Raw genomic sequence first — 23,970 nt, 5'->3', positions numbered from 1 at the left:
ATTAAGAAAATTATATTTATATTAGTTAAGTTCATGAAGAAATCAGTACTCGGGGGGGTTATCACATGTTTTATAAGATGGTGCAATGTTTATTTATTTTGCCATTATTTAGGATATTTTTTAAACATTGCTTTATATTCATTCCAAAGTTAAAGAGTATATTTAGGAAATAACTTAATTATTTCAAAGTATTGTAGGTAAGTTGATATCATTTTTTTGACTTGAATAACATAATGAAGAATTTTATTTGCCTTTATATATTCCTGAGAGAAGTAAGCAGTCTATTCCTCTGGGAAACCTGCTTTGTAAATCCAATTATAATGTTTATGTCTTGCCAGACTGACGAATATCTTCATATTTTTATTTTTAAATCATTTTTGTGATCAAATTATCATAATTATGTGAACAAATCGTACTTGAAAATTGCTCATGATTGCGACATGAAATATTACAAAGTATTCATATTTAAATTAATTATTCAGCTAACTTATTTCTTATCAGGTAGAGATTGGTGATATTCTTAGCAATGGGTATGATTTTACATTCATGACGTAAGATAGAAAGCATTCCTTTTGTGTATTTGTATGAATGTTCATTAAGCCTGATTTGTTGACTATGTAAAGTATTTCTCATAGAGAGGAGATGAACTTTTTCTGTTAGGTACCCTAACAAGAGTCTGCCACATTCAGCTGTGACTTTTAGCAGGAGTTTTTGACTCCGTATCATGTCCTCCCAAATCCGCTAATATCTGCATCGTAGACGAAACAGTTCAGGACCCTGTTGTACAAAGAGTTATGATTGATACGATCAATTGTAACTCTATGGAAATCCATCAGTGTCATAATTCTTTCTACGAAAAATTTGCACAATGTCCTTTTTATGCAAAGAGAAGCACAGTGAATTTTCAAGAAAACAATGAATGCATGAATATACATCACAGCTAGAAAATATTTTGAACAAACATGCATAATAGATGTTGACGTTGCTGGCCGTCCATAGTTGCGATTGATTAGATCAATCGTATCTCTTTGTAAAACAGGGCCCAGGTCTTAGAATGCTGCTGACAAATCATGCTCGTAGCGTGAGTTCCACTCAAATGTTTTTTTTCCAGTCAGAATCTGCTAATTTATGAGTGACAAAACTATAGGGGACCAGGGAATCTACTGTGTGGTCTTGCATCTGTCGCAACATCGTGGACACGAGTTTTGTTAAAGTACTTTTAATATTTATATGCATGTGTGTGTGTGTTTGTTTATTGGATTCAACTCTTAAGCTCTTTTTTTATTCTATTCACCTTTGTACTTTGTGGTCATGACATAATTTTACAGGGATACAGTTTGGTGAAAATTGTATCACCCACCCCCTATTGGCCTACGAATAGTCTTTTTCATTATGAATAGCTATGCATTTCGTACAGAATCATATTCACGTGGGATTATACAGCTGTGTATTATTACCAAACTGTTTATTTTCAAAATGATTTACATGAAGAACATAATGAACAGAATTCAACATTATTACATTTATTGTTTAAGATTGTCAGAATTCATTCCAGTTCTTGATGCAGTGTTTATAAGACTAAATTCATGAAAAAGTATGTCTTGTAAAGACTTGAAGAAAAGTTTAGAGTTTAAGTGAAGTATACTCTTTATTTTTTTAAAGAGACTCTATAGGATCAATATACAATAGATCAGGGTAATTTAGTGCCTGTTTATACCAATCTGGTGTAGTAAGATTTGATAGTTTTTCAGCTTTCATTGTCTTTCACTTTTCACTCTTTTATAGAAAGAAATTTGTCTTCACAATTAAGATGTCACATTTGGTATATAAAACAAGTACTGATCTAAAAGAAATAGATTTAGTGTATATGAATGTCATTGTGCCGTGTTTTATGATATTGAATAAACCTGTTATTATATATGTTTATATCTTTGGGTTTAGTGGGTTAATAAAGAAGTTTAACTTGTTCAGTGAAAAAAGTTGTCTTATTGATATATTTTCTGTGTGGATAGCTGTTGCAAAAAAAATGCTCGGGGTGGGGTGAGGAAAGACTGATTAAGATGTGTGAAAGAGAGTTAGAGAAAGAGAGAGAGAAAGAGTGTGTGTGATAAAGGAGGGTGAGGAAAAAGTAAAATCCTCAAAATGGATTATTCTCATTTCCACAGAGAATTGGTAAAATATAAACTAATGTACAAATGAAAAAATATCACCATTGATTAAAAAATATAGACGACAGGCTGGGGTACTGATCCAAATTTAGCATACATGTATAGTCCAAAATCTAATATCACCTTCCAGTTAAAAAGCTGGAACTCGACATCCCTCCCACTTTTCTTTCTCTCACAGGCCATTCAGACTGTCCCCCGTCACCCGGGGGAAGGGGGAGACAAAGCTTATCTCTTAACGACCGACCGTCCATATATCCCCCGGTGTCCATGAGATTGGCACCGGGGGATGAGTGGGCTAGGGGATTGGCATGGTTATGTAAGGGGCGCCCGCACATGATAACGGGGGAAATGCAATTACTACCAGCTAGCCGAGCACTAGCGCAGTACTGAGTGGAAGCAGTTCTCTTGACACCACATTTTGCGCATGCGCACTTATGATTAAAACAGGTGCACGGTCTCGGATTACGAGCCAAGGTCGTCCCTCCTTCGAAAAACCCGGGGATAGAACCGGGAGACGGGGGACAATCCTCCAGAGTGTCGATTTTCCGGGGGATGTCCTGGGTGACGGGGGACATTCTAAACAGGGGGTGACTCGTCTGTGTCCACATCCCCTTCCAGTCCGACTCCCTCCCCTTCTTCCTCTCTTCTATACCCCCCCTCCATCACATTTCTCTCCAGCTTGTAGCAAAAGCTCTACACTCTTCCAAACAAAAGCTCTACACTCTTCCAAACAAAAGCTCTACACTCTTCCAAACAAAAATATCAGCCAAGCAATGTAATTTCATCTGCAATGAAAAACATTTATTTATAGTTGTACATGTATAACAAAGGCATTGTCTCAACACACATTCATGTATTTCATAAAAAAAACTAATTCCAATGGACACCTTTTCACTAACACTTTTAAAATTGATGTCATAATCAGTAAATGAAGGCATTGATTTCTCACTAAAAACTTCTTTAAGAAAGTGTAAGAAAGGCAGATTAAAATGCAGTGATGATATTTATAAAGAGTAAACTATTGATTAAAAATAGATGAAAGAAAAAATCAGAAAGGGTATTTGTATTTGCTATTTGTACAAAATTAAGTTAAGAAATAGCAAATTTATATGTCGTAAAAGGTACATGTACAACTGATGTACAAGTCAATCCAAGTTGATGTTACATTATCATTTTGGCAAAACAATTTTACATATACAATATAAAGCAAGAGGGTGATATCTTCTCTATATCCTTTTATTTCATTGTATAAGAAAGAAAAGAATGCTTTTGACTGGTCAGATACACTCTTCTTGCCATTGTGCAATTTGTTATATGGCCATCACTGTTGAAAGTACCAACAATATCTGCATATTTCTTTAGTGCAAATTCCCATGCGCCAAGGTGCGTATGAAGTAAGTTACCATAGTAATGACGGTGTCATGCCACATCTAAGTGTAATGTGCATTGCGTATTTTGGATCGCCTTTGTGACGTAACAAGGACTGCACCGTACGGATGCCGTGGATGTTCTGCTACATGTATAAGGAATCTTTTTTTAACCAAATCATATAGCAAATACTTGACATTTTTCCTACGTTGCAATGTGCTTTTTCTTATACTTATCTTTACTTTTTGATGTTGCTGCTATTCTAAGTGCCTTGAGCATTTAATCATATGGAAAAGACGCTGAATAAATCCTATGTATTATAATTATTATTATTGTTATCCTGCCTAGCCTGCTTTTCTTCAAATATTCTATTTTTGCCATGTTCATTTCTGAGCTGAAAGACTTAAAGGTAAAAGAAAGTAGTTGCAGCAAACAATTAACATGTAATTCATGAGAAAGTCTTTTAAATCAAGATTAATCGTCAACATATTATCATGTATCTAGATCTGGTACATTAATGTAAACTTATCTTTGTGAAATCTGAAATCGTAGCTCAAAACCTGATGATCACTAAGAAAGGAAAGCATATGTGGGACCGTGTATTAATAATACCCGACAATTGATGGAATTTCATGCTTATTTTGCTCATTTCTCAGCAATTATGCATTTTCCTCCAGAGCCATTTGGCACATATTTTTATTTATACATACAAACACTTGGATGGTAATTTTCTTGGATTCTATTCACTCACTTTGAGGTCGTTACCACAACTGGAATTATCTTCAAGAAATTTAGGACATGTAAAGTCAACTTAATGACTGGTCTCATTTGGTTTTTCATTCCCCTATTCATCAGAAACAGAGTATCAAATCACAGGTTGCAATCTTCAAGGTCAGACACCAACGGCCAGTTCCGGCCACACAGAAATGTTGTTACCGCTAACAGAGCACTATCAGCTGACCCAATCACACCTCTCCCGATTTTTGATCCAAGATGTTAATAATATATAGCATTTATGTGGTACCGATTCAATGGTGCACTGTACAGTGTGTCTCAGAAAAAAGGAAACCGGGATTCCCATGTCTTTTTTCTTCAAAGGAAAATGAATTATGATATTCCATTTACATCATCATACCATTCAATCATTTCTCTATATTTTCACGCCTAATATGAGATGGAACACTTCACGCGCTCATGAGCAAGACGATTTTGAAGTTTTAATGTCAAAATCAGGTTGCACAGAAAAGTTGAACAAGATTGGTAAGTGATACCACGACCGTGCTTATTCGACGATTGGCTCATTAGCATTTCTTTATTATTCTTCGTTAAGTTTTTCTCACTGATCCCTGAAATGAGAGTGGATTCAGATTCACATGTGATTCTTGGTGCAAATCACTTCTGACATACCTCAATATTGTTTATAATCTGCCACCCGCGAACGATTTGCTAAGATGTTGGTCTCATATCAAAGATGAAATTCCACTCTTACAATATCAAATTTATAGTAAAAACACATTTCATAATTGCGAAATCTATTTATAGAAACAAGTTTCCTTTTTTGTGGGACGCACTGTATATATATTACCCCAGCTTTAGCTCCACCTACTAAAGGCACTTAATGCATTCAAGGAATTAATCTTGCCAGGTACCTATTCACCTCACCTGGGTGGAGAGCAGCACAATGCGGGTAAATGTCTTGCCGAGGAAAAACACGCCATGGCTGGAATTCAAACTTGCATCCCCCTGATTGAGAGGCGAGAGCCGTAACCACCAGACCACAAAGTTAGGTCATTAAGCATCGCTACAACAGCACCAGTTGCAACAGGGTCTCTGTTGGTGCTAACAAGGTCTCTGTGCGAGCGGTACAGAGCTTTATAAGCAAAGTGGTCATTTATTCATCAGGACATTCCTATGTTCTTGTGGTAAAAGTACCAACATTCCACTTTTACTTCCATTTTGTCTAGTCCATTTCGTGTAAAGTTCAAGTAATGTTGATCATAATACATATAGTACACTGAGGAGATATATATATATATATAGTACAGCGCTCATTCCATCAGAAGAAATGTTGTCTATCATACTATATGTAGTACACTTGGAAGATTATATATGGTATAAGCTCTTATTCCACCAGAAGAAACTTTTTCTATTTTCAAGAAAGTATAATATGCTGAAAGCGTGAAAAGCTAAAAAATCCTGTACAATCGAAACTTCAGGCATTACCAGATCCCAAGCAATAACCATGCATTTTGATACACAATCAAAGACTGCTATATACATGCATATTATTGGTAATCCTGATTTAAAACAGCAGATAGAAAGTTTAAGAAATGATATTGATGAGTTAATATTTATATCTTCAGTAAGTACACTTGCCTCTGCATACATTAAAGTTACATCTAGACAGTTCCCTTAAAATTTCTTTTAATTATTTGTTTTGACCCCCAACTGAACTTTGCGGCACCAAACCCCATCAGACATAAGGATCTAGGGATCTATCAATGTGATTTGACAGAATTAACACAATATGGTTTTCATCTTCATGTACATGGCTTCACATATAACTCCAAGAATGTTGGTACGGCATAAGGACCTGACTACATGACTTGCAGCGCTAAACCCCATACAGTATAAGGATTTTCTTTTTATACAACTTCACATCTGACTCCCCAAATGTGATGAGCTTGTTTGGCTGAGAAAGTTGGTCTGGCGATGGATGAGAATGGGTAGGAGTTGATCGAGATCTTGGGCATTTGGACGCGGAGCCGTTCCTGTTCCCGATCCTGCATCACGCCAAAGACATCAAGGGCTTCTAGGGTTGATATGTCGATCAAAGACCTGAAAAGGGACAGGAGGAGAATAAAAAGAGTTCCCGCAGAGGGTATATTTGATTAAGCAAATACTAAAATTTAATACTATTTTGATTTATAGCCAAAATCACATCACATGTGATCGTACAAAGTAAGGTGGGGTGATGTCACAACATTTAAGACTTGTTGTTATTGTTTTAGCTTATACGGCGCGTATCATTCAGTAGTGAATATTTGCACTAGCATAATTTGCGGTAATTTTTATATAACTTTTTCTGTACTTAAATCAATTCAGTAATGCAGCACTTCTTACCTAGCCTCACCCCTGGGATAAGATTGTATTTTCTACTTATAACTGCATGTCTTACACTTTTCATTGAATAATATTCAAGGGAGAGAAATCAAGAGGCCTTTAAAGAGAAATTCGGGTAGTTGCAGTAAACACTGATTTCATGAGAAAGTCTGTAAAACTAGGCATATTTGTCAGTATATCATCGAGGATCTAGATCTGGGACAGTTGCATAAACTGAACATTGTGAAATCTTGAAATTTACACTGAAAAATATTCACGCTGAAGATCATCAACACAGATAAGTGCACATGGGACAGTGTAATATTATTGCTTTGAGTGTCGTGCCCGACGCTTGACCCGAATCCTGTGCTTATTTGCTAATTTTTCAGCAATTACACAATTTCTTCCAGAATCCTTTGGCACATATTCTTTATTTATACAGACACTTTGGTGTTCATTTCATTGGATTCTGTACGAACTCATTTTGATATCGTTACCAAAACTGGCATTTACTTTTAAAGGGAGATAGGCATACATGTAAGAAAAACAATTATAAGCAGTGGTCTTTGTAGACAGCTTCCTTTAAACCCTAAAAGCCCAGCCCCCTCGACGCTTCGTGCGATATTTCCGAAATGCAAAAAGATAGTGCCGCAAAATTTTTGAAGTCCTATGCAACTATTGAGACCAAATTTGCGACATACGGGTATGGCATTGCGACGTCACGCAAATTTTTACGGGCAATGTCATGCTTAAAATGGCTCATTTTTGCACTATGTGTACAAAGTCTATGGGAGATGAAATTCATAAAAGGGTGATTATTTTTCGTTTTAAATGGTCTGCTAAAGTAAATTAGGGTTTGATTTAGTTTTTAAATGGTCTGTAATAATTTCCATTGAAAAAACAAAGAAATACATAAGAAATTCTAAAAGCAAAGAACTACATAAGGAAAAATTGCAATTTTTCTTTGTGGAAACCTTTAAATGAGATTAAAAAGATGACATCTGCAAAAAAAGAAGAGAAGTTGCAGTGAAATAGGGTATTAAATATGCAAATAATGTTTTTCATGTAAAAATTTGCATATTTTATTCATAATAATTAAAAAATATTATTTTCAGAACTTTTTTATACTACATGTAGCTTGTAGTTTATGGGGTAAAGAATGTGCGTGCCAAATTTTGGTGCGATCGCGCGAACGGCGGCCAAGATCAGAAGGGGGCCATCATGGTCCTTCTATACACGTTGTCGCTAGAGCCTGGCTCACACCTTTGCATTTTGGGCTTGCATTCAGCTGGGGATTGCAAGAACGTGGACAAATGCAGTCAAAGTGCAAAACAATGCAATGAAACAAGCTAATACGCAGACTGACGCAGAGGCCTTGCATTGTAGCTCGGATTCTTGAATTTCATACAATCAAACACAACTAAAATTCATACGAGCAAAGACAAGTGGCAATGAGCAAATGAGAGCAAGAATGACCAAGAACGAGTGGCAAAGGCAAACATTAACGCAGAGTTAGTGCCTGATTTACCTCGCTTTAGGTCGCACCTCCTCGCTTTAGTGCATGCAACTTTGTATGAGCTCGGATGGGCTTGTCGGCAAAGGTGTAAATAATAATAACAATATAGAATTTGTATAGCGCACGTATCCACCTTGCTAGGTGCTCAGGCTCCTATATTACCCTGGCTAAGCTAGTCTACTGATTCTGGGGCACACACCTTTTTGAGAAATTACTTCCTGCCGGTACCCATTTACCTCACCCGGGGGAGGTTTCATAAAGCTGTTCGTAAGTTAAGAGCGACTTTAAAGGGATGGTCCGGGATGAAAATATTTATATCTTAATACATAGAATAGAATTCACTGAGCAAAATGCCAAAAATTTCATCAAAATTGGATAACAAATAACAAAGTTATTGAATTTCAAAGTTTAGGAATATTTTATGAAAACGGTCGTCATGAATATTCATTAGGTGGGCTGATGATGTCACATCTCCACTTGTTCTTTTGTATTTTATCATATGAAATTAGGTTTATTCAAATTTTTTACTCCAAGAACTAGAAAAATTGGATTGACAACTGATTTAATAAGACAGCCCGACCGATAGTTGAACGCATTTCTGAACACAAGCGCGATGTTCGGTTACAGCGAACCGACACATCCGCGGTGGCAGAACATGCTTTTGGTGAAGCAACACCACCCAGATTGGGAGGGTGTACATTGCATTGCCAAAGAAAGACATTGGTATACACGCAGGATTAAGGAGGCTATTAGTATACGTCTTTGTCCTAACAATTTCAACAGAGACAGCGGGATCGACATCCCCGATTTCTGGATGCGAACCATCCGACAGCACAATACCCCCTTACCTGGCAGTGCACGCCGACCCGATCGTTCCCGGCCCCGATCGAGGGACCGCTCAGCCAGTCAACCCCCGCCCACGGGAAACTAGCGAGCCCGCCAATTTTGGTCTTATTTGCATATTGCCGACCCACGGCGTATTTGCATATACCCCCGGCTTATTTGCATAACTCCTGACCAATCACACAACGGATCAGTGCCCACCTATTGTTCTCGCGTTTGTGCGTACGGTCTTGGAGGTTAGTATAAATAGAGTACGATATCGGACAATCCGTGTCACTTGATAAAGAGTTGCAGCGGCACTCGAAAGCTCGTGAACTTGTAAGCTAGTGAACACTTTTTGCGAGAGTGATCACAAATTTCCTAGAAAGCCAGTGAACACTTTTTGCGAGAGTGATCACGAATTTCCTTGTTGACCATAGTAGATTGCGAGACAAATGAATACCCTCTAGCGATTATTTCAATCCGCAATAATGAACCTATTTAGTATTAGATATTTATTGCTGCAACTTATTTCATTATAAGGGAGACATATTATTCACACAAGTATGAAATAAAGAAAAAAATTATGATTTCATGTAATAACATAACAGAACGGAAAATGGGGATGTGACATCATCAGCCCACCTAATGAAAATTCATGATGACTGTTTTCACAAAACATTGCTTAACTTTAAACTTCAATAACTTTATTATATGTTATCCGATGTTGATGAAATTTTCGGCATTTTGCTCGGTGAATTCTACTCTATGTATTAAGATATAAATATTTTCAGCCTGGACCATCCCTTTAAGAACAACTGGTGATCCTTCCTTACATGATAAACCATCGCCTATGGTGTATACCATTTACCAAAAGAAAGGATTACTAGTCGTTCTTAAAGTCTCTCTTAACTTACGAACAGCTTTATGAAACACCCACCTGGAATGAGTGCTGTGTATATTTCTTGCTGAAGGAAAACACGCCATAGCTTGGAATTGATCCCACGTCTTTCTGATTGAAAGACAAGAGTACTAACCACTTGACCACGATGCCTCCACATTGCTACTGAATATTTTACAGCGTAGTATGCTGCGTTAGGCTGTGTATTGCGTTTTATTTTTTTTGCTAATGCAGCAATACACAACTTAGAACGCGAAGGTGTGAGCCAGGCTTATGCAGGTTGGAATGAATCATCATTGTACTCACACAAAGGCATAGAACGGGATGTCATAGCAGCGACTGAGTGATACGTGTTCAAGGCAAGGAAGGTTCTGTACTATCGCTGAAATGGCATCGTAACCCAAGGACGTACTATCACTAAGATCTAACTGCTTCAGTTCATGACATCTCGTCACGATGGTCACCACATCTGCAGGAGAAAGAAGGAAAATAAATAATATCAAGAAATTTTCAGGGCAGCTAAGAAAAAGGTGTATTTTGGTAATATGGCAATGGTTGCAACCTCATATGATCTTCTGCTTCCTGTACAGAAATCTTTCGAGGCAAAAGAAGGTTGCTACTAATGTATTAACTTGAGAATCTTGCTTTTTCTCAGCTGTCACCGTTTTTAGGTAATTTTGCAAGCTGGGTGTTCACATCATGGTGACGATATGCAACACTTATTTATGAGCTGCATATTTACCCCTTCTTTAGCACAGCTACTGAGCATTCAAGGGATTTCTTCTTCCCAGGTAAACATTTACAACACTTGGGTGGTAATCTCTTTGTATTTTACATATTCTATGAATGAAAGACCATTCTTTTTCAAAATTTCAGAGATTCTACACTATTATTTATCCCTTGACCCCCCACCCCTCCGTCTTTTGTCGTTTTCCAATTTCATTTTATCTTACTATTTTTATTTTCATTCCATTTCTTCTTCATCATTTTCTGGTAACTTGATGCCTTTCGATATATTTTGTGTAAAACAATTTCTGAAATAAATACGATTTCTGTTTCCACATATGTTCGCTCAAAGTAGCAAATTATATTTTCTCTCAATGGGAGCCTGATTTTCTACAAGCTCTGCTTTTTGTTTAGGCCCCTCACTTTTTTACATTTTGTAGTGTACCTTTTGTTTAAATACTTATGTTAGATATTTAATTTGATCACTGAAACACTATGTTTACAAATACATTTATTGTATATTATGTTATTTGTTTTAAAAGTGGAATCAATAAATGAAAATGAAATGAAAAAAAAACATGTAAGCTGATTATTAACCTTTGTTCTTGAGCTTCTCCTTGTATCCACTAATATTGAGATGTTTCAGTTTCGTTGGAAGAACAGTAATCAACTCCTTGACCCTCTCTGCAGACAGGCCCAACCAAGAAATGTTTAAACTCTGCAACCTATACCAATAAAAAATAGGAAATACTTCACACAACATTTGTATTAAGAGCTGTATTTATATAGGCCGCACTGACATTCATCCGTGCGATGCAGCCTCCTGTTGGGTCTCTTATGCTGTAAACCAAGAGGCAGTTTTTCCTTACACGTTTCACACTCTCTTCTGGGACCCGTAACACAAAACTTAGCAATGATAGTAGAACATTTTTCTAAGATTGATTTCATTGACTACAATGTACAATCAATAGTGATAATCAAGCGTGCGATCGATCGCCAACCTTTGTGTTACGGGACCCAGGTCTTTATGTATTTATGATGAATTGTGTCTATGAAATAAACAAAGAATGCAATGTCTGTACACGTCTTTATATGTCAAATTCACAGTTATACTATCAATTGTAATCATGATTTTGCATTGTATTTTGGTCTGGTTGAAATGAAAGAATTTTAATTTGAAATTAGGAGATCACAATGTTAACAGAGCTTAATAGTTGGGAGATGAATAAAGTGATAGGCCCGTATTCTGAAGTCTGGTTTAACTTAAAGCATGGTCTAACTCTGTGCTAACATTATGGGAAGCCAAATGTTTCAAAATGTTTAGTACATTGTATTCTTCTCATGTTTGCTGTTCTCTTTTCTAATTCTTTGATGATGAAGACAACAATCCTATTCATCCTTCCCAGACAATTAATAATGTTTCTGGAGTCAAATGAGCTCATAAATTGAACCTTTACTGGGAGAAATTTCTGTCACAACTGGCTTTCCATAGTTAGACCACAACTTTAGATCAGAGTGTGAATTAAACCTGATTTCAGACTACGGGCCATACTGTCTGTTAAAAATGAAACAAAAGACAAAACAACGACTCACCTCGAAGCGGCTCTAATGAGAGTTGTCAACGCTTCAGGGTTGGTAAGACGACACATGGCAAGATCTAGGACTTCAAGGGAAGCTCCATTTTCAGCTAGGGTGAGTAGGGCATTGCCGTTCAGCTGGCAGCTCTCCAGACTCAGCTTCCGAAGAGATGGACATCGGGCGAGGACAGTTTGGATGTTTGCCGGGTCATCGTTGATGCACGCCGAGAGGTCCAATGACTCGAGTTGCAGCGGGTTTGTGGAGACAGAAGACATTCTTGAGCTGAAATAGTCAATTCAAGTTCCTTTTAACTGATTGCATAAAATTTAGATTTCATTTTTCCTAGACCCCAGGCCTGAGTAATACCATATCCATCCGATGCAAAATACGCATTCATAATTCATACAGGAGTGAGTGAAACAATTAAAAGACCACTCAAAAGCACTTTGGCAAGTAATATTTTTTTTATTCTGCACTTAAACTTGACAGCGCTCCTATTACCCCAGCTAAGTTAGTCACCAATCTAAGTACTCACAGCTTTTGAGGAATACTTCTGATGGTATCCATTTTGAATTCTGAAGATTTTAGCATATAAGATGGCCAAAATGTACTACTCTGCTGCGGAAGGCTCATGTGGCATGTGCAGTAATAAACGGTGTAATATGCGGTGAGTCACCCACTGACTATGGAGAAGCTATTGATAAGTCTTTCTTCAGTCAAAATAGAGATTTTGAGCCTAAAACCATCACTAAATGTGGGGGCTGGGGGGGGGGTGGCGCTGGACTCGAATCATGGGAGTTTGTGAATGTGGTATATACGTGCAAATAATTTTTTGGGTATTGGTCATAACTGCCCCAAATAATTTTAGGGTTCAAGAGTATTACACCATTATGAAAAAAAAGATCTCAGATTACCAAACATAAATTGTGGCTGTGACTATAAAGTCGTGACAAAATGAAAAAGCATCAACAATTTAGCAACGTCAATTTGACGTTTTGTGGCTTAGATCTGAAGTGGGGGTCAAATTAGCCCCCCCCCCGGAAAAAAAATTGGTCTGAAAGAAAAAATTAAATAGCATTTTATGACCTCAGAATTTCTCAAATTGGAATTGGACCAAATTATTATATTTATAAACATGAATGCCCTTCCACACAACCCTATCCCGATCTTGAATGTCCTACCTGTTAAGGTCATCAGTCTCAGAGTTCCCCTCTTCCATTGCACTTCCATCAAGATCAGGATCAAAGACTGGTCCGGTAATGGTACAGCGGGATAGCTTTGCGTGGACGATACCCCTCTCCAGGATCAATCCCAGAATTCCTGGCAGGAAGTTACGCGAAGAGAGGTCAACTTTCCTCCAGAGCTCTTCGTCGTAGCTGAGGAAAGGAAAAAAAAGTCTATATTTACCTGGGCTACAGGTACCCGATTGGTCTACTATCAATGTGCTATAATTGTCATTGGTCTACGTTTCAACTGGTATAATACCCACTTTAGTCTAAATCTTATTTGGTCTAACTCCAATATGGTCTTGGAACCATCCTCTAACAAGGCAATAGCCAGTAGGCCTGGGAGTAATCCAAAAGATGCAGTTGGATTAGACCATGTGAGATTAGACCAAACAGGAAGTGGATGTAGTGGGTGTAGGCTGCTGAAACATTAGATCATTCTACCAACATTTGGCAACTGAATACTACTTTTTACACTAATTAAATGTTCGCCAGATGTTGATTACTGATTTTAGATTTGATTATTAAAAGTACATGGCTATAACTCTTTGATATTTGAAAACAAAGTGCAAGATAACAAATGCTGTTGCCAAGATATGCATCATATTAAAGACATTTGTGATGGACAGACAATGTACAATGAATTGACAGACGCCACTTGGATTCCTCAATCTCACCTTCACCTCCGGTGAGCGAGATAAAGATTCATACATCAAAATCTCATCATGAATATTCATGAGGTATATTCTGTAGACCACACCCACCTGAGTCTTCTCCACCTCCGGCATACTTTGGCACAATGGGTAAGACTTTTCTTTGGTAACCAGTGAAAGATGGACAGGATCACTTCATCTGATAAATACAAAAATGGATCTGCGAAGAAAAATGATAGGACATTGATTGAGGAGCAGCACAGATTTATCCGTTTATTTATTTATTTGAAATATATTTAAACAGGATTTAACAAACAATCAGGATAGAGGCTGCTTTACATTGCAGTCCTGTGACATAATACAAAGAATATAAAATCACAATTACGAAATGTGCAGAAATAACAATAACAATGATCAGCAATAATAATGACAAAGAATACAAATATAAGGGCCCCATCTTACAAAGAGTTACGATTGATCCGATTAATCTCAAATATGGAAATCCAACAATGTCATACTTTTTGTTTCAGGAAATTTGTTCAATGTCCTTTGAAAAGAAAGAGAAGCATACTAAGTATTTCAAGAAAACAGGGAATGTATGAATATACATCAATTCTAGAAAATATTTTGAACAAACATATATTTTAGATGTTAATGCTGCTGGCCTTCCATAGTTGCTATTGATCGGATTGATTGCAACTCTTTGTAAGATGGGCCAAGATCAAGAATGTAAAACAGTAGAATCTGTATCATCAAAGACAATTATCTGATGCATCAAAAGTCATGGGTTGCAGTATGCCAGTACTAAATGGTCAGGACATAAATTCTTACTCTGAAACAAAATCAGATCAACTTTATATGAATTTCAACTACAAGCTGATTATGGGAGCCTTTTATAAAGCTTTTCATAAGTTTTTATACTCACAACTTATGATCCTTACTTGTGCTGAATTTCATAATTAACATAATGGGATTGCATTTCCCATTACCCTAATATCTTACAGTGAGAAATATTAAACGTTCTATCTACACACAGTTTATATCCAATTTGTCTAGTGCCAATTCATCCAATTGCCAACTCGTCTACTATCATTTGGTCTACCATCAGTTCGTCCACTATCCACATGGTGTAATTGTCAATTCGTCCACTCACCATTGGTCCAATAGCCATCTAGTCCGTATACATGTACCATTTTGTCTAATTGGACTAAGTATTAATTGTGCAAAATGAATGAAAAGTAAAGTGGATATTAGACCAACTAGTTATGAGATCAAATGGTCCAAATTGGTAAATAGACCAAGTGATGATTGGACCAAACTAAATGGTTATTGGACCAAATGTTTGTTAGACGAAATGTTGATTGATGGAATGTCATTTGACTACATGAAAGTAGACCATGTGGTGAGTAAACGAGTTGGCAGTAGACGAATTGGCAATTTACCTCTATACTCTTTTTAAAAATGAGAAAGGGTGGGGGTGGGGGATTGGGTTGGCTTCAGCCCCCCCCCCCCCCCCGTTTTCAAAACCATTCCGCTGTCCCTGCACAGTACTCACCTGCACCTGGATCTTTATTGCCTTTGAAAATACGACGAACGCAGCTACAGTTCTGTCCATTATGGATGTGGTTCTGAGCGGATTCTCTTACAGCGGTTGGGCTTGGTGTGGTGTGGACGATGGCAGGCTTCGTCTGGGTTGAGCTAGCCTGAAGCAAGAACATATTACGTTAAAAAATAAATATTTGAATTGATCTTATTTCTTTAATTTTCAATTTCATGGGGATTTCAAAGGATGAGGCCAATTGGTGTAATGGATGAATACATTTGAAGGAGAGAACATTTTGTGAGTCTTTAACACTATCTCCTAAGAATACGTGTAACTTCATATTTTACCCTTTTCTAAGCTTACCCTTTTCTTTTACCTTCGTATTCTCTTTGCTGGGATCATGAACTTTATTTTGGACGGGGGGGAGGGGGGGGAGGGACATCGAATCCCTGTCTGTATATCAGCAATGGTGCATTATGAAAGGGTAAAATTAAGAGTATTGTAAGTCATCTGAGAATCAAATGAGAATAATTTAAGCATTAGTACATTTTGCATCATTTTGATAAAGTACTATTAAACATAGTAATAAAAATGCATCAAGTTTCTCAAACTTTCAATGGTCCTCTTATTCAAACATTTTTCATTAATGTACGCTTCATTGTTTCATAGATGTTTATAAAAACTCCTGCTCCTTATAAATCAACCTTTTTATCAGATGTCATGCAAAATCATGTTATAAAAAGGAGATAAATATCATGGGCTCCAATTTGTAAAGAGCAGGCTTACAGCCCACGTTATGCATGTCAGTTTTTTATGAAGTAATGCAAATCTTTAAACTGATGAAACTTTATACTTGGCTCTATATCATCACTTGGCTGGCAGAGGGGCAGTACGTTGTGGGTGCACGGTGATTTTCAATTCCACAAGGGTGTTAAATCTTAAGCAAGCACTACGCGCATTGTACAGAGCGGGCAAGAATATCACACCCTTCTGCCAGCAAGATCGATATCATTAACTTGACTTTGAAGGAGTTACCTTTTGGTCTGGTGGAGTTTTTTTATTTTTTCGTTTCTGGGGAATCTTTTTCGGCTCTGCCTTGTCTAAGACTTCAACTCCAAGATCCTCATAGATTTCATGGGTTAAGTTAGGGTCAAGGTCCCAAATAACCCCTGGCCTATCATGACCTCCAAGGTCATCCATTGTGATGTCATTGACTGCCACCGGAGAAGACATGGCTGTCCCAGTTGATGCCTACAAAGAAAAATGAATGTTATAAGAAAAAGTTAAATTAACTAATCTATAAATGTAGGCCTCTTAACACACCCCTAGAAATGTCCCTCTGGCATATGGCTGCCTTAATCCTGAAATTAAAATGGCAACATGATTATTCTCAATTAAATGTGCAGAACTAGAAATCTCATTAAAAGTTCTAATTTCTATAATTTTTGTGATATTCCTGCTTGAGCTTTACAACGATCCAGCAGTCAAAGTGCAAAAAAATTAATTGGCCTTGCTTCAGCAGTTTTATAACAAAGAGTAGTTAGGTCATCAAATAGCAAATTCAGCCTTCTGCAAAACCACTTTGAAAATACTCCTCATCCAAGTTTAATTTCGTCTTCGAGATAGACTGTGCACACAGCCCTATGAAGATCGTAGCAAAAGAAGATCTTATATGTAATAGCAGATGTGCTTTTCAGCCAATTCCAAAATTGCATACAGCACTGCTGCATGATGTATTTTCTGCAATATTGTTAGACCTAACGTTAGATCTACATCCAGACAAGAACCAAATTTCAGGAGGAAGTCCTTGCACAATTCATGTTGTGAACTTACAAAAATTACTTCACTTCATTCTACAGTCACACTCACTTGGCTGATTCTCTTCATCAATATAGCATAGTCTAGATGATAGATCAATAACCATGATATGCAACAAAAATAAACTCTCTTCCTCTCCTTTTTGGGGTAACATTTCATAGTCTAGACTAGAGTGTGTCACTGTGTGTGTGTGTGTGCGATGATATGGGGGTGATAGCAGTGCTTCCACTTTTCAAAATGAAAATTTCTGGAATATACCCTGTAACGTTAAAAGTTCCTTGAGTTTTACAAAATTTCCCAGAATTTTACAAAGATCTCCATTGACTCCAGTCTTGCAAGTTCCAGTTCCATATTACACAAAAAGATGAAATATAGGGCCCAGTTCCATGATGATTAAAAAAAGACTGATGGGGTGAAATATAACATATAGACTCTATATCAGGCAAGCAAAAATTTAGACAGGAATAACCATAGTTTCTTTCTGGGGATTTATTTAACAATTTCTGACATTTTGCTATCATCCCCATTCACCATGTACTTATTGGTGAGTGGAGCTGACAACTTGTTCACTGCTACCATCTGGCCTGTGGAGAATATACAGGTAGGACTATGGTATGCCAATGCAGTATAGAGCACACACTCTAAAAAAATCATTAAAATGTCACTTTTGTGACCCAAATTACTAATTTTCAAACAGTTTCAATTTATTTATCATTAGTAATGTGGGAATAATTTTTGTATTCACCAGAGCGCTCAAAAACTTGAATTTTGGGCATATTTTTGTGTACGCCCTCTATTGGTGGAAAGTAATATGGCAAGAAAATTTTCATTTTTTGATCTCTATTTTTAATTAAGAAAAAATGATATAAAGAATCAAATTTAAATAAGAGCCAAGCAGTATGAATTAACAGGTCTAATGAAAACTGTCAGTGTAAAAAATCAAGCATTTGCCCCAAAGAAAAAGAGAAAATAAGCCAAACATTGCCACCCTTATTTTGTCACACATGGAGATATAACTGAGAACAAGGTTATATTATAACCTTGTTCACTGAATGAGTGGAGCTGACAGTTCAGTGGAACAACCAAAATACATTACAACTTGAATTAAAAAAATATTTGCATCTGCCGATAGATATCAGGAATCGCAAAATATTTTTTTTTATCGATAAATATCATATAAATTATTTCATGATATTTTTCAACCGAAACAAATATTTTACAAATCGTGATTTTTATTGACAAATGCAAGTATTTTTAAAATCTAAGTTGCAGCTCTGCACGCGTGTGTATCTAGGTATCATAACAAAAGAAATCAAAATGGCGGCGTAAACAGACAGGGGTAAGTGAACGCTATTGCTCTTAATTTCTTTCAATTTTACGACTATTTATTTGATGAAAAATAAAACAAATATAATTCTGGTTCTGGTTCTGGTGGATACTGCGCAAACACTGCCTGATGGCTGTTATACCGCGCAGTCGGTGTGAACGGGTCTGTTTCCTCAATTATATTTTAAAATGGGCCTTTTTAACTAGCTCCTCTACATTGATTTCATCCAGCTTATTCTTGAAGGTATTTATATTTGAAATGCTGCGCAGATCTGGTGGCAATAGGTTCCACTCCCTGGTTGTTCTTGGGTAGAATGAATGCTGGTAACAGTTCTTATTAAATGAAGGGGTTTCTAATATATTAGGTCCAATTTGCCGTCGTGTTGGACCAGGCCACTCACGAAGCTTAATATTCGACGGAGTGATATTATGAACCTCTTTGAACATGGCAATCAAGCGGAGCTTTGTACGACGATTTTCAAGGGTTTCCCATTGTAGGTTGGACAGGATGGTTGTAATACTGGATCGTCTGTCATAATTGTTCACCACAAATCGAGCAGCCCGACGCTGAGTAGCCTCGATGCTCCTCTTACTGGTAGCTTGGTATGGGTCCCAGATTGCAGCACAATACTCTAATCGTGGGCGGACAAGCGTTTTGTAGGCCGTGGCTTTAACTGATTGGTTGCATGAATGGAGATTTCTTCTGATGATACCCAGCATTTGGTTTGCTTTAGTTGTAATCTTGTTTATGTGATGAGACCAAGTGAGATCCTTGTGTATTTCAAGGCCAAGATATGAGTGGTGAGTCACTTGTTCTAGCCTTTTCCCCTTCATTGTATATGGAGTGATGATTGGTTTGACTTTGTGGCTAATATGCATGGTGTAGCACTTAGACGGGTTAAATGACATCTGCCATTGAGACTCCCATCGACATAGTGAGTCGATGTCTTCATGAAGAGCTTGTGTATCTTCTTCTTTTCTTATTTCCTTGTAGATTATGCAATCGTCAGCAAACAACCGGACCTTGGACTTAACCATCATCGGTAGGTCATTTATGTAGATAAGAAACAACAAAGGCCCTAGAACCGTCCCTTGAGGTACTCCGGATGTTACTGGAGATTCCTGAGACTCAGCTCCCTCCAGGAGTACTCGCTGATGTCTCTTGGTGAGAAACATGCTTAGCCAGTGAAGGAGGCTGTTGTTAATGTTGTTAATACCATCATGTTCAAGCTTGCGTAACAATCTTCTGTGAGGGACCTTGTCGAAGGCCTTACTGAAATCAAGTATGATGAGATCAGCTTGGCTCCTGTTGTCCAGGATTTTTGCTAGGTCGTCTATCAGGCCTGCGAGTTGTGTTTCGCATGATCTGCCTTGTCGGAATCCATGCTGATGATGGGTGATTGCATCATGGATATCCAAATGATCCTTGATATGACGGAAGATAATATGTTCCAAGATTTTACATGGAATGGAAGTGAGTGAAACAGGTCTGTAATTCTCGGGGTTTGTACGTTCTCCTTTTTTGTAGATTGGGACGACATTTGCTTTAAGCCAGTCTTCTGGTACAATCCCTGTGTCAACAGATTTCTGGAAGATCTTTTGAAATACCGGAGCCAGGGATGAAGAACAACTCTTCAGTATTTTGGCTGGGATTTGATCTGGTCCTGTTGCTTTACTTGGTTGCAGATCCTCCAAAAGTTTCTGAACTCCTGCTACTGTTATGGTAAGTTTTGGCAGATCTGGTAATTTAGGGTGGTCTAGATCAGGATATTCATCCAAGTTTTCCTCAGTGAAAACAGAACAAAACTGTTGATTAAGTGCTTGTGCTTTGCCTCTTGCACTTGATACCATTCTACCGTCAGTACAGAGAGAAGAGATTCCAAATACCTCTTGTCTGGTGTTCTTGATAAATTTCCAGAAGGGTTTAGTGTTATCACTTTTGAGACTTTCTCCTATGACGTTATTTACATAGTGATTATGGGCTTTACTAATGTTCCTATCTATAAGGCGGCGTTGGGACTTAAAGCTTTCCCAATCCTTGCTGCTGCCAGATGTTCTGGCTTTATTGTAGAGTCTTTGTTTTCGGCGTATATCTCGACGGATGGAACGGTCTACCCATGGTAAGCTGTACCTGGTGGAGCTAAGTTTGGAGGGGACATAGTTGTCTATGGCTGCCTGGAGAGTTGATTGGAAATCAGCCCATAGTTTATTAACATCTGACGATCGGATATATTCCTCAGTTAATGATCTATCAAATTCACTTATGATTTCAGATATTTTACCAAATTCTGCCTTCTTGTATAGGAATACTTTCCGCTTGGGAGGTTTGATTAGCTTTGCAGTAAGTTTCATATCAACTTCAACTATATCATGGTCGCTAATTCCAGCAATGACCTGCTGGTTTAGTACTAAATCAGGGTGTGACACAAAGCAAAGATCCAAAATGTTTAGTTCTCTCGTAGGCTGGTTGACGATTTGAGTCAAGTTAAATTCAGCAGCAATATCAAGCATTAGTTTACTTACTGTCGTATGACTACCCCCAAGACGTAATAAAATGGGGGTAAACATAAAACTTGCCCATTTACATAACTTTGGGCGAAAAACTATAACTAAAATTGGTGATTTAGGTCTAGGTTCACCATGGGTAATCCCAGGCTACACGCAAAGGCATGTACGGTGATTCCAGGCGTTAGTGGGGAGTGAGCTACGTACAGTATATAACTTTCACTCCCCACAACGCCCCAGCCAGGCTAGCCTAGACATGCTACATGTAGATCATGTTTGTTTGCATAAATATTCAGAAAATAATATCATTCCCGGAAGTGATATCTTTCCGGAATTCCTCATCCTAGAATGATCCTGGATTCAATGCAAAATACAAAAAATTCCCAGAATTTCCTGGATTCCGGGAAGAGTAGAAGCATTCGCACCGCGTGTCCAATTACCGCACATGACATGCATGAAGCATTTCTCCAGCCGGCGGCCAGCCCAGGCGGGCGCGCCGAGCTAACTTAGTTCTTCCGTTCGGGTACGGGAGTACAAAATACAATTTCGTTCTACAAACATTCAAGTAAAAAACAGACCATACTTACAAAATAATTCAGAAAAACGTTAATTCTTCGCTTTTTCCTGTCCACTTATTTAGAAAGATATGAGCATGATCGGACAATTTAATGCACAGGTTATACCAGGATGTAAATGTAAACAAATCCTGTGGTTTTGCGTGCCCCCTCCGCTTCCAAAGCTAAACTTCCCGCGAGATCGTCGACGATAACCAATGAAATTTCAGTTTGATCCATACGTCAGCTCAACGTAGGGAAATCCCCTACTCAGTCTGCATAAAAGACTGATTCTTTGTTTTAAGAGTCTCTGCTTGTATTTAACTTTAAGTCTAATCGATTATTTATGCTGCTAAAAATATCGTTGCCAGTATATTTGATTTTTTTCGCCTTAAACCTCATAATTATTGAATAATAATTGTAAAGACGTCATGGAAACACGTTGGGTGCTACTTTCTCAAGATCGCGTATTACGACAAGTCTCCTGAATTTAGACAAAGCGATATGACTAAAATAAACAGCGTCAATAATAATATTGCACAATCCAGAGAAATGCGGTCGTGCACAGTGCAGTGCAAAGGCAAAGTCTGCAAAACGACAGCTCATTTTATTTCTGGCATCACTGGACATCGACACTATCATACATTTTTTACTTACTTCTGGAAGAAGATTGAGCTTGGACGAAAGCTAGACCTGGTCCTAGAAACTTGACTGCTGCTTTCTGCATTTTTCCAGTACATCCTGTAAAGTGTTGCCGCGATCTGTCGACGTCTTGCATTTGCAGTAAATCATGGCAATGGCATCCAATTCAGAAACAGAAGAAAAATACACGTTCTTTTACGGTGTAAAGGATTCCCCTTTTAGTCAGTTCCGGGCTGCAAACTTCGTAGTAGACGGGGTGCAATACACTTGTGCAGAGATGTATATGATGCATCAAAAAGCTGGTGAGTATTATCATCATGATCATACATGACTAATGCCTTCTTGGCGATGTTATACTAATATTCCATGCAATACAGTAACGTAATACATATACATATATTTACAGGAATCATTCATTTTGGGAATAGGTTGATGAATTTTAAATGATTTAAATTGTAAAACTTTTGTCATATATAAAATGATAAACATGCGTGCTGCATATGACAATAGTGATTTAAATAGTGTATCTTCAATTCACATGATCCACTTCAAAATATGTCAGTTGAAACATTAAAATTTTATTTTATCAATGAAAGACATATTCATAAATCCACATGGATGGGTTGATAAATCCATCTACATTAATTCATGGAAGTAGGTCTTCAACTGTTCCCCATTTAGGGCTTGATTTTAATCAAAAACATTAATAAATGCAAAGTAAAAAGATAAGATTAGTGTTCAGTTATAAAAATTGTCAACCTGACAATAAAACCCATAAACCAATTAAGAAACCAATTGACAATTCATTAGTTTTTCTCTTAAGTGAAGATGTAGAATTTTAATAAAAATTACTATATTTTTTTTGTTTATTCATCATGTCAGTATTGTTTGGGGACCATGAGATTGCCGAGCAGATTCTTGTAGCAACCAAGCCCATGGCAATGAAAGCTTTGGGAAGGAAAGTCAGGAATTTCGATGAAGAAGTTTGGAAACAACACAGGAGACAGATCGTCAAGAAAGGAAATTTGGCCAAGGTATGAAAATTTGATGACAAACCCAGGAAATTGTAATCAGCTTTATATGCTTAAAATTGATTTGTGTGCAATTAAATGCAAAAAAAGGGCAATGATTATCTTTCAATCTAAGTCTGTGAGCTGCTACACTCTGTCACCCATATCTCATAACATATCATACATTGGAAAGTTAGAATCATACATTTGGGCCCTGTCTTACAAAGAGTTGCGATTGATCCAATCAACCACAACTATGGTAAGCCAGCAAAGTCCACATATAAAATGCATGTTTGTTCAAAATTTTCTCTAGATATGAATTCATATCCATAATTTCATTGATTTAACAAATTGGTGTGTTCTCCTTTGTTTACAAAGGACATTTTACAAATTTCCTGTAGAAAAATATCATGACACTGACGGATTTCCATAGAGTTACGATTGATTGGATCGATCGTAACTCTTTGTAAGACAGGGCCCAGGAATGGCATTTCAAAGCACTTTATATCTTC

General features: G+C 37.4%; 1 protein-coding gene across 2 annotated transcripts; it reads right to left on the bottom strand.

Moving 5' to 3' along the window:
• Positions 1-3,428: 3,428 nt before the first annotated feature.
• LOC121423633 (S-phase kinase-associated protein 2-like) lies at positions 3,429-22,595 on the bottom strand. Of its 2 annotated transcripts, none has more exons than XM_041619041.1 (9): positions 22,464-22,595; positions 16,639-16,854; positions 15,616-15,763; positions 14,172-14,280; positions 13,363-13,557; positions 12,197-12,463; positions 11,201-11,328; positions 10,184-10,346; positions 3,429-6,374 (listed from the first exon to the last, which is right to left on the bottom strand). In XM_041619041.1, the coding sequence occupies exons 2-9, from the start codon at positions 16,834-16,836 to the stop codon at positions 6,182-6,184; spliced, it is 1,401 nt and encodes a 466-aa protein (XP_041474975.1). In that variant the 5' UTR covers positions 16,837-16,854; positions 22,464-22,595; the 3' UTR covers positions 3,429-6,181. The 2 variants fall into 2 exon arrangements, with proteins under 2 accessions (XP_041474975.1, XP_041474974.1); XM_041619040.1 differs by lacking the exon at positions 22,464-22,595 and adding an exon at positions 21,840-22,018.
• Positions 22,596-23,970: the final 1,375 nt, after the last annotated feature.

This window comes from Lytechinus variegatus, chromosome 11 (genome assembly GCF_018143015.1).
Source record: "Lytechinus variegatus isolate NC3 chromosome 11, Lvar_3.0, whole genome shotgun sequence".
Classification (NCBI taxonomy): domain Eukaryota; kingdom Metazoa; phylum Echinodermata; class Echinoidea; order Temnopleuroida; family Toxopneustidae; genus Lytechinus; species Lytechinus variegatus.
Note: the sequence above shows the minus strand (reverse complement) of the source record. Positions and strands in the feature narration are given on the sequence as shown.